The sequence below is a fragment of the Diabrotica undecimpunctata genome, chromosome 1, assembly GCF_040954645.1.
Source record: "Diabrotica undecimpunctata isolate CICGRU chromosome 1, icDiaUnde3, whole genome shotgun sequence".
Taxonomy (NCBI): domain Eukaryota; kingdom Metazoa; phylum Arthropoda; class Insecta; order Coleoptera; family Chrysomelidae; genus Diabrotica; species Diabrotica undecimpunctata.
This window is the reverse complement of record NC_092803.1, coordinates 123885258-123899093: the sequence shown is the minus strand read 5'-3', so window position 1 is coordinate 123899093 and position 13836 is coordinate 123885258. Positions and strand designations below refer to the sequence as shown.

General features: G+C 34.7%; 1 protein-coding gene across 1 annotated transcript in view; it reads left to right on the top strand.

Moving 5' to 3' along the window:
* The window catches only part of LOC140431542 (kin of IRRE-like protein 2), a 1293538-nt gene that overhangs the window by 1048221 nt on the left and 231481 nt on the right, over positions 1-13836 (top strand). Inside the window, exon 8 of the mRNA XM_072519445.1 lies at positions 5839-6000. Within this exon, the coding sequence (XP_072375546.1) occupies positions 5839-6000 (162 nt within the window). The remainder of the gene's footprint in view (positions 1-5838; positions 6001-13836) is intronic.

Below are 13836 nucleotides of genomic sequence, written 5' to 3'. Positions count from 1 at the left end.
GGGTTTAGCATCTAATTGTATCTTAAAAACATGTATATACTCAGTGACATTAGAAGTGTTACACCCAAAAGGAATAATTTCTTGAACTTAATTTTTTGGCAACATGGTAGATTTAGATCAAGAATGAAACGTTGTCAAGAATTTTTATTAACAAGTAATCAAAAAAAAAATTAATAATGTGTTTTTCGACCCCGTAGCTGAATGCACTCTTGTATAAGTCTAGGCATTAACAAAATACGATGATCGATATCTGCTTGTGGCATCTCGTTCCAACAACTTGAACTTCATGTATTAACTGTGCCAAAGTCTGTGGAGGATCGTGCAAAATGGACAATCTCCTTCCCATCATATCCCATACATGTTCAATGGGATTTAAATCCGGAGCACGGACGCGCGTTGTCTTGCTGAAAAAGGACGTCTCGACGGCCGTCGAGATAAGGCAGTAAAGTGGTTTGTAAGATGTCATCAACATAACGCGCAGCTGTCATATTGCTTCGAATAAACACAAGTAGTGATCGGCCACCATAGGCAATAGCTTCCCAAACCATTACTCCAACTGTTCTGTGTACATGTCTCTTAACAGCAAATTCGATATCTCGTCGCTCTCCACGGCGGCGTCTTACCATCCTACGACCATCATGCGTTCCTAAACAGAATCTTGATTCATCGCTGAATGCTACATTACGCCATTCTGCCACCCAATGCTGCCGTTCTCTTTACCAATTCAAACGTTGATGACAGTGATCCGCAGTCAAAGGAAGCACTAGTCGTGGGCGGAATGAAACCAGTCCAAAGGTTCGAATGCAACGATACAGTCTACGCATACTAACAGGTCTACCTACTACTCCAAACCATTGGTCAGCAATTTGAAGCGTATTAGCAAAACGGTCTCGCAGAGCAAGTAATATAAATCGCCTATCTTGAGGCCCTGTGGTACGACTTGGTTGACCAGTAGGTCTTCTTCGTATTTCTCTACCTTCGTTTGTCCACACACGACAGACACGCATAACCGTCATTGCCGTACAAATAACGCGACGGCCTATTTCGCGATACGACAAACCCATATCTCTATACGCAATAATTCTGCCCCTGTCAAAATCGCTTACATGGTGGTAATTTTGATGTCTTCCTACTCGAGGCATTTTCTTACACTGAATACAATGAGACTGAGGAATAATAACTAAAAATTTCTATACAAACCGGTTTTTACAAATCGGTATCTTCACAAAAAAATTTAAAGGTAAAACTTTATTTTTACGAAAAGTGGAAAAGATAAAACATTGATCATGTTATCATACCATGTTTTAAATGTTGTCATTCTGTTGCCAAAAAATTAAGTTCAAGAATTTATTCCTTTTAAATGTAACACTTCTAATGTAATTGAGTATATTTTAAGAACGTTTAAATAACAAACAACTTCCGTGATTAACGAACTAGCTGTTAGAAAAGGGTATCATTAGTTTTGTTAGATTCGGTGTACCGATACGTTAATATTTAATTTAAATACTTTTGCAACTTTTTTACTAAACCTAAAAGACATAATGCACTCTACAGATGCTATTGGATATTGCTTTTATTACAAAATTTTGCACTTTACAACTTACAATAAATAGACCTGTCAAAACTTGTTCTGGAAAGTTCTAAGTCTTGTTTTAATTCAAACATTAGCAAACATGTCAGCGAAAATTTTGTCTTAGAACCTACTACAGTGAGAATGTCCTTTTAACTTTTAGTATATGGTGGCTCTTATCACACTTCTGCACTTCCCCACAAAGAAGAGCAAAAGGAATATTATTAAATACTTTAAGGTAACAAAAGTTTCTAAAACTTTGTATTAAAACATAATGGTTCATTCTAGAACTTCAGTTTACTACTTACGGTATGAAAGTTTTACTACAATTTATTATATTTTCGAAGTTTATTAATCTGAAGAACATAAACAAACATCGTTGTTCTACAAAATATCAAAAATATATTAAACTAAAAATATAATTAGCTAACATTATAAAATACAGCAATAATTTAGTATGAATTAGAATTAGATTCCCCAATTATAGAAGTAGGCTATTGATTATGTACTTTAGAAACGAACTACAAAGTTAAAGGTGTTTTATTATTTCATATGGGTAGTGCACCCCTAATTATGAAAAAACCGCTGAGTGCTTAAAGGGGTGCGTTTTTAAGAAAGGGGTGAATTTATATTTATGCACTGAGGTGCATTTGGATAAATGCTATGCAATTTTCGTACAAATACATGTATAAAAAAGTTGTTCAAAATTAAATTTCCTATCAAAATATATTCAAAAAACGAAGCAAAAAAGCTAGAACACGGGGTTATAAGTACAGGTATTGCTTCACAGAAAAAAACTTTTTTCCTGCCTCTTCAAAATCACGTTTGGTAAAAATTTTTGTGTAAATTTTCCTATTTTTTCGCAAAAATTGTTCTAGGTATAACTTTTTTCTACGCTGTTTTAGGTATATGCAATGTACATGATGTTGATAATATTATTTGATGTTTAATATTTTAATTACATTTTACTTCAGGTAACATACACCCATGCTTTAAGTGAATTCCAGTGTCTGGAGAGTAAACCTCTTCAAACGGACTTCAGCTGGTAACTGATTGATAAGATACCCATGAACGGTGTCAAAAACAAAATTTCAATGTACCATGAAACAATATTAGTTAAACATAGCATTACTACAGCCTAACTAATTTAACTAATATTGTTTCATGGTACATTGACATTTTGTTTTTGATACCGTTCATGGGTATCTTATCAATCAGTTACCAGCTGAAGTCCGTTTGAAGAGGTTTACTCTCCGGACACTGGAACTCACTTAAAGCATGGGTGTATGTTACCTGAAGTAAAATTTAATTAAAATATTAAACATCAAATAATATTATCAACATCATGTACAATCTTTGATAACATAATATATTTTAAAGGATTTTTACCCAAATATTTTGGTGGCTCAGGCATGGTAACCTGTAAGTATAACCATTTTGCTTTTTTAACCTTAGTCAAAATTTTAAACCACGTTTGCTTTAATTAAATGGTTTATACTTATTTTAGGTATTTTAACCTGATGATGGAACTGTTGTTCCGAAAATGTTCGTGTTTTTAATGTAGCCCTTTTAACGGTTTTTATAAAATATACCCATATACAAAGATTAACCTCTTTTTGTGATACGTGGTATACAGCCAGCTGCAGGAATTATTTTCCTTGTGGATTTTATTGGTTTTATTTGACCTGTTGTCTTTTTAGCATTTGAACAATGTTCTAAGATCAAATCTGGGCGAAATGGATTTAAATGGCAACTTACTAGTACAAGAAAAAGAAACTGATAAAGATGACTTAAGTCCATGGTGTATTTTTGATGAATTAATTGGACATGACTCATCTAAACATACACCTGTATCGAGAGATATAAAAGAAGTCGACATGTATTTGTCTGATGATATTACCCACAAAAAATTTCGAACGGAGATTGGAACTGTCCATTACAGTGGCGGAAAAACCATTGCCTTGTATATCCTAACTTAACCACTATATTTATAAAATATTATAGTATTGTAACAAAATCTGTTCCTTAAACCTAGTTTAATTTTAAATAAAAGAAAAACACGGTTACCAACAAAAGTGGATTTAAATGTCAATTTAGACGATTCGCGATTTAGTAATGTGTAATGTAAATGTAAGTACTATTTGTATTGTGTAATATATTTTTTAAGTTATAATAAATATATCCGTCGTTAGTTTCTTTCAATATAATAGCCAATATGTTTGTGTACTCGCTTATTTGAAACTACTGGTAAACAATCAACTAGTTACAGATTACGAAAAACGGTTCCGATAAAAATGTCAACGACCCACCTCTAGTTTCACTGATCGGAACTAATCGTCTCACTAATGGGCAATGGATGTCAATAAGAAATATGGAGGGGAGACCAAGGGGAAATATGATTGTTATCTTTGTCTATTCGCTGAAAATATGATTTTATATCTGTGTTAGATATGCTGTTAAATTTTACCATACCGACCATAAACTTTTACCTACACTGTATATGTATATATATATATATATATATATATATATATATATATATATATATATATATATATATATATATATATATATACCAAATCACCAGTTTATTAGGGATGCAGACAGAAGGTTGGCCGAGATGTTAGAGAAACACTCTTTTGACTTTTTGTCAAGCTTTCGGAATTGATGATTGATGGAATGTTATTTAGTATACTTGGGAATTATAATTCTGTGTCTTTTTATTAAAGATTTAAAAGGTATGGTGTACATATATTGTAACTTTTTACTACCAAACAAATTTTTAACTCCATTGGTCTCAGTAAATGCTTCTGCGTGCGGGGAAGAATTTTTTAGTTCCCAATACTAGTTTGGTTAAGTCTTTTTTTACAATATGACCTAATGTGTTGATCATGTTTGACTCCCCGGTTTTTAATTTTAACAAATATTTTTGCGATAATAACTGACGGCGTAAATTCAAAGGAAGTTCATTACATTCTGCCAGTATTGCATTCACTGGCTAGGATATCATCCCACCGATGCAAGTTCTAAGACATTTATATTAAACTCTATCTATTTTTTTAAGGTTGGTATTACTTAAAGATCCGTATAAACAACAACCGAGGTCAATGATGAATCGCACATGGGCTCTATAGAATATTAAATCTATACTAGGGGTTGTGCCCCAACTTCGATTTGTTATGCACATAAGTAAATTAAAACTTTTCTTGCATTTGCTTATTAGGTAACGTATATGACTGGACCATAGTAATTTTGTGTCAAATATGATACCCAAATATTTATATTTCTTAACTACCGACAGGGTACGCCCACATAGGGTAAGGTTCCCCGGTGCACGTAGTCTATGCCGGGTAAAAAACATAATAGAACACTTTTCTGTAGAAAGGGTCATACCTACTTTGTCTGTCCATGGAATCACTGTATTCATAAGCCAGTTATTGTTGAATCAGACAAAATTTAAACTAAACTGTAAATTCATTGATGCAAATCTCTATAGGAAAAATACTGACTATTGTTATAGGCGCAACCTTGCATTTTGTACATAACAAGCTAACTTGTACATTGTCGTATTTATTGGAAGTACTATGTGTATAAAGGCACCATATGCACGCTCTTACGCAACACAGAATTCATGTACTTGCAAATCAACTGGACTGCATAGTTTGCGGTGCCATTGTATCGATAGATTTTTTAATAAAATATGCTCCTTTTGCAACTTTTTAGGCAGGTTGTCGGTAGAGGACAATATATTATACCTACAATAAATTTTGCATACGGTTTTAACCTGTTATAGTACATGGGCTCCATATACTTGGAGTATCAAAGATTTTTAATATTTAAGATAAAATCGACCTCTTTAGGATTTTTGCCTAGGAAACATTGTATTGATATTATAACATAAACTCTCAGTTGAACACGACCCTACTAACCTTAAAGTAATATTTGTCTTATCGTCACTTGAAAAATCTAAAATATTTAACACATTTCAATTGATTTATATCGTTTAAAGTCTCTGACTTGTCGAAATACCGTTGTCTCAGATGAAAACATCCCTTCTCTAATTTATTGGATACTTTGCGGAAAATCTCTTAAATTCCTTGAATGGAATCATCGCCAGTTAGTATATATTAGCAGAATATTCCAAAAAATATTTAACGGTGGTTCGCAAGCAAACCAAATACATTTACAAAAATAATTTAAAATTAACATATACAAGACACAAAATAATAAACAAAATGATTAGTCAAATTTGTTTTTTTATTTTTCAGGAAAATACAGGGTAGATGATGTTATGCAAGAAGAAAGAGAAGACTGTTATTTAGCAACTCTGCACATCAAGGATACTTCATCAACTGACTCAAGAGCTTATTATCTAGCAGTTGAAAACGATAAAGGGACTGATCGACATGCAGTTCAACTCTATGTTAACGGTAAATATACTTTGATTGAGAGTTTTTTAACTAAAGTAAAAAATTATTTGGTAGAATTGGGATATAAATTTCATGCATTATATACAGCGTGTCGCAGAGTAATTTTTAGTTTTTAAATTAATTAAACTCGGTTTCAGAATCTGTTAAAAAAACATGCATTACTTAATTAGACATATAGACCATGCGGATTTTATTTCTTGAATATTACAAATTCAGAAAGACGTGCTATAATAAGTTGCTGTAGCTGTTTAGTGGTGGTTGGTGGTTTAGCATAGGCAATGTTTTTAAATATTGCCGCAGAAAAAAAATCTAAAGGTATAAGCTTTGGAGATCTTGGGGTAAAACGAATATCGCCATTTTGTAAAATTACTTCGCATAGAGATAGTAGGTAGACCTGTGAGGGTATTTATTAAAGTGTTTGCTTTATGTAGCGTAGCACTGTAGCGTACGTCCCCTAGAATCTTCAAAAAGTAAGGTGCGATGATCTCCTATACAGCCGCACTAAACCGTCATCTTTTGTAAATGCAACTGTTTCTGGTGTAGTTCTTTTGGATTTCGATAGTACACCAATAGCGAGCATTGTGCTTATTGGCATATCCATTTAGGTGAAAGTAAGCCCTGTTACTGAAAATAATTCCATCTAAGCCACCTCAGTTTTCCTCGGTAAGTTAAAAAAGGAAAGTCTTTCAAATATTGTTTAAATAAATATTATATTGTTGAAAACCTTAATCCTTTTATATAATATACTAAATAGTGGCACGAGACAAATTTACCGCTTGTGCGTGTTTCGTGCATGTTTTCGAAGTGAATGACAAGAATTACGAATATACGTTGAACTTTCTAATATTATAAGAAGGTCGATTAGTTCTTGGTTTGGCTGAATATTTTATACTCGTAACAATTCCGTCTTTTCTAAATTTCCTTCCGTGTACTAACATCGCGGATGGTGCAATACCCACGTGTCTAATATTGTACCGCGCATAAAAATGCCGCTGATCGACTATATAAGAATCGTCGGCTTTAAAATATACTTTAAGCATGTAGACAGAAGAAAGAATACGGTAAAATGTCGAAAACTGCAATATTTTGTACACATTATGTAAACCAAAAATATGTGTAGTATAATCTAAAGAAGCGGGGGAAGGGAACGTCAAATAGATTTTGTGCTGTGTACGTGTAAAAGACGTCGGCTAAAAGAAGTTACCAACTTTACTGTCAAGTGATAAAGCGTCAGTATGTAGCTAGTCAATACCTGACCTGATAGTGAATTCGGAGATAAGGGTGAGGAGCAAAATAAAGCAAGTAGGACATTAGAAAGTATAGTGATGGAAGTTAAAGGATAAGGATTTGGCAAGAGTCTTTGAGAATACAGCGTTGGAAGAGCTTGAGAAAAAAGATATAATAAATGACTGGTGAGAAGCCCACAGCAAAGTTGTGGTACGAGTGGTGGAGGAAGTGCTAGGAAAAACATCTGGTAAAAGTCCTAGGGACAAAGGAATCTTAATTTGAACATTATAATACATAACATTTGATGTTGTATATTTTTAATATTACTATATGGAGCTGAGAGTTGGACATTTAAAAAATGCAATTTACAAAGATTCGGGGCTTTCGAACTATGGTTATACCGCAAAGTATTAAAAATATCATGGAGTGATAGAATTAGAAATAAAAAAGTTTAAAAAAATAGAACTATTCACCACTATACAAACAAGAAAACTGGAATATCCAGCGATTAATTTGTTTAGAGCAGCAAGTTTTAGCCACTATGGTTGCCAACGTCAGTAGGAACATGGCACTCTAAGAAGAGGAGATAAAGAAACTTGGTGGTGGAACGACCCTACAGAACAGTACAACAGAAGGTTAGAGGGAAGAAAGAGGCTAGAAAGAGGTATGACAGGTCTAAAAAAGAGGAAGATAAGGATGAATACAAGATAGCAAAGAGAATAGCAAAGCGCGTTGTAGCTACTGCTAAGGAAAGATTGTCTAAACAGCTGTCTGAAAAGTTGTAAACACCCGAGGAAATGAAAAGTGTAATCCTGTTATGGATGTGCTTCTTGGTCAATGCTCTTTGCTGATGATATCGTGTTAGTAGAGAAGAGCAAAGAAATTTTAGAAGAGAAGTTAAAAGGTTTGACAAGGACAATTAAAGCGGAAGCACTTAAGGTTAGCAGGTCAAAAACTGGGCATATGTAGCAGGAACAGGATTGTTTGGGGAAATAGCATTGCTTAGAGAAAAACTAGGACGAGTGGGAAAGCTTAAATATCTTGGCTCCTACATAACGGAAAATATGACACTATATCAACAAATTGCCCACAGAATACAGGTTGGTTGATTTAAGTAGAAGCAAATAAGCGGGATACTCTGTGATCTAAAAATCGGGGAAGTGCTGCAACAAAAGATATACAAGAGTGTGGTGAGACCTAAGTTAATGTACATCCTGTAAAATAGATTCAGGAAATAAGATGATGATTCAGGAAGTAGATGAAATGAAAATGTTACGGTAGATGTTGGGCAAGATTAGAAGGAACATAATTTGATCACGTTAGAATAAAAATTAAAACTATGTAAGACAAAGGATAGAGCTGTTAGAAGTTGATGGAAAGACAGATAGAGAAAAACCGAGAAAAATATGGGCTGTGAGGCAGAAGACTTAAGGGAGAAAGGTTTCTCATCTCATGACATCACCGTATGTACATACAGAAAAATTGAGTCATCGATTCATATAACAATTACTGCACAACTGAACTAATCACATATTTCTTCTTCTTTCGCATTTTCCCCTTATGAGTTTGGTTTGCCATTTTAACCCTTCACAGCTTTCTATCCTTTCAGTTATTTTTTTTTTCAGATCTCTATATATCATCGTATTCCGTATATATGTAATCCATCGTCAAGCTGGTCTTTCTCTCCGTCTTCTTTCTGGGAGTTCCCATTTCATTACTCTTTTTGGTCACCTGTGGTCTGGCATTTTTCGAACATGACCGTATCATTGTATGATTTGTTTTTTAATTTTTTTCTTATTGAGCATTATAATTCTACCTGGTTCTATATTTACTTAGTCTTTATTCTGTCCCTTCTGGTAATGTAAAAACATCTTCTCATAAACTTAAATTTGACTGTTCTTATTTTATTTCGTATCGATGTTATCATTGGCCGTAATTCCGCTCCATAGAGAGTAATGTTTTCCACCGAATTCTTTGCTGTGTTTGGCTTTTTTAACGCTTTGTTTATATTTTCTTTTGTAATATCATATTTGCCATTTCTTGTTGTCATAATATCATGTGTCTCATATGTTGTTTTATTTTCTTCATTGGGTGTAGTTATTTGTAAGATGTTATTACCTTGTTTATTTCTTCTAATATTTTTAATTTTTTTAAGCATCCGCTCACTTATTATAGATAATCGTGTTATCTATGTCTCTACACATTCTCTCACAGTATTCGTTCTTTTTCAGTCGTAGTATTTGCTTCACTTGTTGCCTGAAGGTAATGGAATGCACCTTTTTTCTTTTAATTATCTCTTCTTAATATTTATTGTATTTCTCCAGATATTTATTGTTGTGTTGTTCCATACCAAGTGCTGCTTTTGTGTCTTCACTTACTTTCTTTTAGATGTTTTAGATGTTGACATATTTCTGTTGGGGTCTATGCTTCATTTGTACATCGTAAATTATGAAATCTATTTTGATATAGGGCTTAATCATTAAACTTTTATAGAGGTTTGTCGGTAAATATCTATTTGTGAAGCTTTATAATTCCTTATCATTTTGGATATCGTCTTTTTGGTGTTTTCATCTATATGTAACTTTTCTTAATACCAAACGATGATTACTTAATTTTTGACTGTCCATATACTTTGACATCTTTTGTTGTGACTTTGTTAGTTCTTCTTACTTATTTACTTACTCCAGGGCGTTACAAGCCTTCATGGGTTGTAGCCCACTTAACAACATGCCGTCATTCATCTCTGTCTTCGGCAATCTCCATCCAATTTCTACGGCTACAGCTTTAAGGTATCCTGCAATATTATCTTGCCACCGGAGTTGAGGTCATCCAGTTGTGTCCGGTGCTCTTCTTCCAGTTGGGACTATTTTCCATACCAGTCTTATTATTCTTTTATTAGAATGTCTTTTGAGGTCTCCTGCCCACTGGAATCTTCTGGAATTTATTTCTTTTACTGTCTTAGCGTCTGTATATAGTTCTTCGAGCTCTTTGTCAGTTCTTATCCTACATTGTCCTGCTGCTTCAACAAGAACAGACCCAAAGATCCTCCTTAGGATTTTTCTTTCCCAATGACGTAGTCGGTTTTTATTTCCCTTTGTTATTGTTCACATTTCGCCACCATACGTCACTTACGGGTCGTATGACAGTTTTATATAGTTGTATTTTGTCTATCTATTTCTTTTTATTAATTTCGATTTTATAATCGGTCAAGTCGGCTTGTATCCTATTGTTTATATCTTGTGATCCGTTATTGTCTTCCGTTATTGCTGTTCCAAGATATTTTAGTTCTTTGACGTGTTCAAAGTTAAAGTCATCGATGGTGATGTTCTGTCTATCTTTGTTGTGGGTATTGCAGCTCATATGCACATATTCGTTTTCATTGATTAGGAGTCCCATCTTCTATGCATCCTTTTCAAACCTGACGAACCTTTCGTTTATCCTTAATATAGTGTTTCCTATAGATCGATATTATCAGCAAATATCAACCAGCAACAAAATAAGTTTGTTCCTTCTAGATGATATAGTGTAGTCGGTTTTTCGATCTTTGCACTTCCAATTGTGTGTTCCAGAGCTGATTTGAAGAGAAGTGGCAAAAGTGCATCTCTATGTTTTAGTCCATTGTTTATTTCAAATGTCTCCGAGTAAAGATGTTCACCTTACATCGTAGCCCTTCCATACAGATCCAAATCAAATGGACTAGTTTTTGTTTTGGAAAACCAAGTTCTTACATTGCTGTTTACAGTCTAACCCTGCATACTCTATGTAATGTCTGCTTAAAATCTATGTACATCTGATGAAGCTTACGATCAAACTCCCAGCATTTTTCCATCTCGTGTTGTCTATACCACTCTATTTATTGTCTTGTATGAGTCTATAAGAGTCTACTGTCTCTTACCCAGTTCTTATTGTTCTCCGCCTTGCATCTACGTCGTATATCTGTACTTCAAGCTCTGTCCCATAGTGTCTTACAATCAATTTTTCTAAGTATTTTCATCTCTGCTGTTTCCAACATCCTTTTTGTTTTTATTAGTTTGTTTATATCTTTTCTTTGTCCTCTGACTATACTTCAAATTTCTTTCTCCTACTCTTACTCCATCTGTTTTGAGAAGGTTTGCCAGTGTTTATTTTTAATTTGTCTAACTAAAGTGTTTGCTTCATTTCTGATTCATTTATAGTGTGCCTGTTGTGTTTATTGTGTTCTTTATTGTAAAAAGGCTTTCTTCTTTTTTTCACATTTTTGTCTTCGCTTCCTCTTTAAACCATGGTGTTTTCTTTTTTGGTATATTAGCGTTAGAATAATAAAATTTGAGGCAACTGGTCATGCAAGGTTAAGTTTTTTTTTTTTTTCGTATAATCCGATTGGACCTTTTTTTAACATCCAATGTTTATTGCAATCTGTCTTATTAAAAACAATAAGCAATATGTATAATTTATAAACAATGCCATAGTGGGATGCCGCCCAGTGGCGAGCACCCAGGTAAGACAACATATAATAGTATTAATTTAATCTATGATTATTATTAATTTATGATAATACCTCATTTGAATGCATAAAAAGAGCACTAGTAAAGAGGAGCATTGAAGTCTCACTAATACAATCGATTCAGTCAATGTTAAAAAGGAGAATCATCACTGCTAGTATTGGAAGAGAATCTGTGACTGTGACAGCGGTAAAGGGGTGCCCTCAAGTGGGAGTATTATCGCCTCTGCTGTGGTCTTTGGTTGTGGATGACCTTCTCACTAAGCTGCATGATTCTGGTTTTATAACCCAAGGTTACGCAGATGACCTAGTTGTTACAATTAGAGGCAAGCATGACCAGACCATATCTAGTCTCATGCAAACTGCTCTTAACGAAATTAAAAGTTGGTGCTCGAAAGAGGGCTTAAATGTCAACCCCAGTAAAACGACTTTGATACCTTTCACAAGGAGACGTCAATACAATTTACAGGCTCCAACTATGAATGGCATCACATTAGACTATTCCAAGGAAGTAAAATATCTGGGGGTAACCCTAGATCAAAAACTCACCTGGAATAGTCATATTGAAAAGCAAAGCGGTTAGCTTGTCTGGGAATCACAGGGGCAATGTCAACATATCCCACTGCAGCTCTAGAGGCGATGCTGAACCTTCCTCCCTTGCAGTTCTGCATAAGGAGGGAGGCAGTACCGCCTTAAAACTGCGACAGATACAAATAATGAAACCTGGAGATCTAGTTGGCCACCTGAAAATCTTAGAAGAAATTCCATTGGATTCTAAGGACATGCCAACAGATGCTATGCCAGTCAAATTCGACTTTGAAACACCCTTTGAAGTAATCATAAAAAACCACCAAATGGGTGAAGAAATTGAACCAAAAGTGAAAGAAGGTTCACTCGTATGGTATACGGATGGATCTAAGATAGATGAAAGGGCAGGAGTGGGAGTTGCTGGGTCCAATTTCAGGCTATCTAAATCTCTTGGAAATGCCCCCAACTATCTTCCAGGCAGAAATACATGCTATAGACATAAGTGCCCAAGAATGTCTCAACCGAGACACCCGTAGGGCAAAAGTCTTTATTTTATCAGACAGCCAAGCCGCCTTAAAGGCTCTAAAGTCATTTACATGTGAGTCAAAGTTGGTTTGGGACTGTAAACAATCTCTCAAGAAGCTGACGGAACGCAACAATGTAACTGTGATGTGGGTGCCAGGTCACAAGGGAATTGCAGGAAATAAGGAAGCTGACAGCCTCGCAAAAGAAGGAGCTAATACCCCATTCCAGGGTCCGGAACCCTTCTGTGGACTATCGAAAAGCCACATCAGAGAGGAACTCCGTACCTGGGAACTCAATCAACTAAGATCATATTGGTCTAACACACCAGGACAAAGGCAAGCAAAAAGGCTCATAAAAGTATCGCCTACTGCAACAAACCGCCTTCTCGAAATGAGTAAAAAAGATATCAAAATGGTCACTGGCCTTCTCACTGGTCACTACCCTCTGAGATATTATCTCAAGAAGATGGGCAAATCAGATAGTGAGAACTGTCGTTTCTGTCACAATGAAAAAGAAACGGCAGAACATATACTATGCAACTGCGTAGCACTGTTCTGCAAAAGACTAAAATTCCTAGGAGAGGTCAGTCTGGCGTCCTCTGACATAGGAAACAAGTCACCTAGGAAGCTAATGAACTTCATCAGAAGTATTGGCATTCTAGTGTTTAACTAGATTAAGGTATGCACAAAAGATCTCCATAGATCGAAGTGCGGCGAAGCCGTAATAACATAATCTAATCTAATCTATGAGTATTAATTTAAACTTCAAATTAACAAACCAAGTTTAATACAGATTAACAACACTGACAACACACGTGAGTATTACAAGACTAAAAAAAAAACAGACTGAACTAATGGAAGAACTTTTAAAACTAATGATTTCTCTTGCATATGATCACTTAAATTGGCGGTCAAATCGTCGGTAATTATTTTCGCAACTGAATTTTGAGACAAAGAAATGGTTTGGCAAGCCTTCAAATTTTCGGGACAAACAATTTCTGCAGACTAAATTAGACATTTCTTGATGAAATCAAGGCTTTTGATTTAGTGCCATCCACTTATTTCACATCCACACAT